At 34.4% G+C, this 5,000-nt stretch overlaps 1 protein-coding gene across 35 annotated transcripts in view; it reads left to right on the top strand.

Annotated features, from left to right (window-relative positions):
• pum (pumilio) overlaps positions 1-5,000 on the top strand; it is a 253,835-nt gene that overhangs the window by 236,074 nt on the left and 12,761 nt on the right. For all 35 annotated transcript variants that reach the window (XM_086541209.1, XM_086541253.1, XM_086541275.1 and 32 more), the window contains one exon: positions 2,532-2,637. In XM_086541209.1, the coding sequence (XP_086397335.1) occupies positions 2,532-2,637 (106 nt within the window). The remainder of the gene's footprint in view (positions 1-2,531; positions 2,638-5,000) is intronic.

Below are 5,000 nucleotides of genomic sequence, written 5' to 3' on the forward strand. Positions count from 1 at the left end.
ATATATATATATAATGTATGTATATATATATATATATATATATATATATATATATATATATATATATATATATATATATATATATATATATATATATATATATATATATATATATATATATATATATATATATATATATATATATATATATATATATATATATATATATATATACATATATATATATATATATATATATATATATATATATATATATATATATATATATATATATATATATATATATATATATATATATATATATATATATATATATATATATATATATATATATATATATATATATATATATATATATATATATATATATATATATATATATATATATATATAATGTATGTATATATATATATATATATATATATATATATATATATATATATATATATATATATATATATATATATATATATATATATATATATATATATATATATATATATATGTATATATATATATATATATATATATATATATATATATATATATATATATATATATATATATATATATATATATATATATATATATATATATATATATATATATATATATATATATATATATATATATATATATATATATATATATATATATATATATATATATATATATATATATATATATATATATATATATATATATATATATATATATATATATATATATATATATATATATATATATATATATATATATATATATATATATATATATATATATATATATATATATATATATATATATATATATATATATATATATATATATATATATATATATATATATATATATATATATATATATATATATATATATATATATATATATATATATATATATATATATATATATATATATATATATATATATATATATATATATATATATATATATATATATATATATATATATATATATATATATATATATATATATATATATATATATATATATATATATATATATATATATATATATATATATATATATATATATATATATATATATATATATATATATATATATATATATATATATATATATATATATATATATATATATATATATATATATATATATATATATATATATATATATATATATATATATATATATATATATATATATATATATATATATATATATATATATATATATATATATATATATATATATATATATATATATATATATAATATATAGCTGGCCGCTTGACCTCCCTCCCGTGCGCCGCCTCGCCTCCCTTCTCCCTCCTGATGCTGGGGCGACTTATATCTCGTTCCTCCTTGCTCTCTCCTCACCTTCTCTGGGGAGAAAGAAGGAAGGTGGGGGGAAACTAGATCAGCCTCCTTCTCCCCATCACCTTCCCTCTTCCGCCACTCTCTCACCAGCCCCCACACCTCTCTCAAAGCACCGCATTTACTTATCCTTTGAAACCATTTATTTTGCTTCTGCCTCGGATTTCTGACGTGCTGCAAGTTCTTATCTATTGTATTAGTTCTTTTTTAACCGGGCTGGGAAATGCCATTTTATTCACCGAGGCTTTGTTTTGCCGCTTTGTATGGCGGTGGCAAATAGTGTGTGTGAGTGAGATAGTGTGTATGTGTGTGCAGTTGAGTGTTTCAAAAGTGATGCAGCGTGGAAGGAATGTGAGGGGAGGGCCCAAGTGTGCAGTTTAAGTACCAGGGTGGCGCGGTAGAGGGAGGGAATGGCAGAGGGGAAGGTGAGTTGGTGCGGTGGGTGTCAGAACGTGAGCGGCGGATGAGCGGTCTCACGGGAGGAGGGTTGGCGTGGACGTGAGCAGCCTGGACAACGCAGCTCACTGGTGTTTCCCTGCTCTCCCTTCCTCCCTCCATCCCTCAATCTATCTGTCTTTCCCTCCCTCCCAGCCTCCCTCCCTAAGTGTTCCGCACCACCTCACCGCCCTCCACCGCCGGGCTTCCCTCTTCCAACCTGGTTTTATTTTGAACATAACAAATAACTCGGCCTTGACATAATTTTTTTGGGTGTATATCCCAGAACTGTGTGATTAATGATGTTTGTTTCCCCCCTTTCAAAAGGCAGTTGTTTTTGCTAGTTGTCCTGGTTTGAAAAGCGGGACATGCGTCACTGACCCTCCAGCATGTGTCAGTTAAGCTAGAGATCGAAAAGTCAGCTCGAGATGTTACATTGTAGCTTATCAGTGATGCAAAGGCGAAGTGTAAAATAGAAAGTGATTGTGTTAGTGAAACATTTTAAGTGTTAAAAACATGGTGACACAGGCAGCGAGCAAGTGTATGAATAAAGTATAGAGAGACTCGCGCCTTGCCTCAAACCATCATGAAGCTGAAGGAAAAAAGGTACAGCTTCCACTTGGACATTACAAAGTCTCTCATAGATTATGACGGAGCTAAGCTGAAAAAGGTAAATATGGTGATGAACTTATTTTTCGTCGCTTAATTTATATATTATCAGAGTAATCCTTGTTGATTTGAACAACTGACTAAGTCGCATTTTCTCTATTGCAGCAACTGTTCCGGAACGCTCAGCAGCAGCAGGGAGGGCCCAACCACCAACCGATACAGTTGCTCGCCCAGCAGCAGTATTTGGCTGCACAGGCTGCTCAACAGCAGGGTAAGTACACTCGCATTTATATCGGTTGCACTTTCTCGTTCCCCTTTTTCCATACATCGCTGAAAGATGAAAGCAAACACTAAAGCATAGGAGGAGTCGAGAAAGCTGTGAGTTCAACGCTTCGATATTAAATCTTATTAAAGTTATCCTGACGTAGATAAAGAACTTATTCCGTGAAATGATCTTTCATACTTTTCTCGACGTTTCCCGCGGTTACGCTTGTCCTGTCTTGAAGCTCTTTGATAGATTCCAATATGATGGCTATGTAACAGAAATGTGTGGAGCGTCCCTCATGTGTACATCGCCAGCGTATATATGGCTATAGGAAGTGCGTGTGATAGGAGGGCGGTGGGTTCCACTTCCTGCCTGTGTTGCGATGTGCCTGTCCATCGGTGCTCAACCAAGCGCTCCGCTGTGTCATCGCCGCTCACCTGGCCCCGGCCCGCCCTGCGAGGCCTTTCCTGTGCTGACCTGTCACACTCGAGCTAGTGCCCCCCCCCCCCCTCTATTCATCGTGAATTCCTTAGGCGGGCAGCAAGGGATAGGGAGTCATTGTTGTGGAGAAGGGAGAGAGCGCCACTTTGTCGCCGTTTTACGCAGCTTAATACACCACATTAACGTAATGGGTGCCAGGAGTGATGGGGGAAGGGGAGGAGGTAACATAGGCTGGGTTAGGAGGTAAATTCAATTTGGTTGACAGTAGTCAAAAATTATACCATAAAGCACTTAACGCCGGGATACGTGTGACCGCATGCATTTTCCCGCTAAGTACACCCGTCCCCCTCTCCTCCCCATTTTCTTCCATATAGCTCTACGATATGAATGCAAATACAAGCGATAACGGAAGCAGGCATGTTCGGGCCGCAATTGTGTCGGTAGAGGACAATCACTGGGAATCTTTTATCGGACTGGCTGGTTGTTTGTCGATGAATTGGCTGGATAATCTTGTAATTTCTCTGGGTCAGTCATTTTTTCCGGGATCACGAGGGAATAACATGCCACGCTCTTGTATTAAACAATTAGCTAAAACTCCGGGAGTATGACAGCTGGGTTTAGTGAGTGGATGTTGCAGACGGCGAGGGACCGGCGGGCCACGCACACGGGCCAAGCGGGAAGGGAGGTCGAGGCTGGGATGGTAAGCGCCATGACGGCGGGTCCCGGCAATGCCACTACACGTGACGCAACGCTCGCACAAAGCCGCGACTATGTGTTAGGACCCACCTTATTGCACGATGCGCCCACAGTTGCTCCCGGCTTGGCAGTAGTATAACAGCAATCTGACATCTTGAAAGTCACCCTCCCCCTTTTGTTTGTTCGTGTGCTGGGATGGGCCGTATGTGTGTGTGTGGGGGGGGGGGCATGTCTAGGGTTAGGGTGGTGGGGTGGGGTGGGGATCGTATTTGTATGTTTGGTTAGATATGCGAGACCGTGTTAGAATTGAACTTTTCAATCTAAATTGGAAATTGATCAAACAGAGTTGGAAATATTTTATAACCCAGCTTGCTGAAGATATCTTCTCTACCAAATGATAAAGACCATTTATCAGATTAATGACTTTGATGTCTTTTGCACAAAGGATAATAGCAATTCTGAGAAGTTGGCAATGAAGTTACTGATAGTTTATGGGAAGATAATTTATTGCACTGAGATACTATTTTCCAGTTTATATATTCTGCTAGAGGGAGATTTTTTTTTTTTCATGGAAAGCTTTTTGTTTGTCATTTCTTGTATGTAAATGCTTATATATATATATATATATATATATATATATATATATATATATATATATATATATATATATATATATATATATATATGTGTGTGTGTGTGTGTGTGTGTATGTGTTTTTTGTTTTTTGTTTTTTGTTTTTTTCATAACAATGGAATGCAGTTAATATGCTATAAGGCACTAGTATCCTGGCTGATTCACTGCCTGCTTGACCTTTCATATTGAGGAGTGGCCAGTTGTTTTCTCCTAAACATGCAGTTCACTACAACCTGTTATGCAACAAATGCTGAACCTTCAACCTTCTCAGATTACCAATCAATCCATCAGTGTCTAAGACATTATGATCTAAACATATCAGTAGCATCTGATATTGATGAAGCCTTGCATTCAATGAAATGTGAATTTTCAACCACTCTCACTCCAGTGCCAAAATAGGGAATATGACAACCTTTATGCTGTAACAAATTACCCAGTGTTATTCATTGTTTTACTAATTGGCCAATCAACTTCCTTTCATGACCAAAGTTGGCTGAATATTTACCACAGATATAAGGTCAAAGGAACAGGGATGTTAGTGCTATAGTAGTTTATTCTAGCATACCATTAGGTATCTGTTGTGATCATAGTTATTTGTT

Source organism: Penaeus japonicus, unplaced genomic scaffold (assembly GCF_977035675.1).
Source record: "Penaeus japonicus unplaced genomic scaffold, GWHDUDI00000001_assembly GWHDUDI00000001, whole genome shotgun sequence".
Taxonomy (NCBI): domain Eukaryota; kingdom Metazoa; phylum Arthropoda; class Malacostraca; order Decapoda; family Penaeidae; genus Penaeus; species Penaeus japonicus.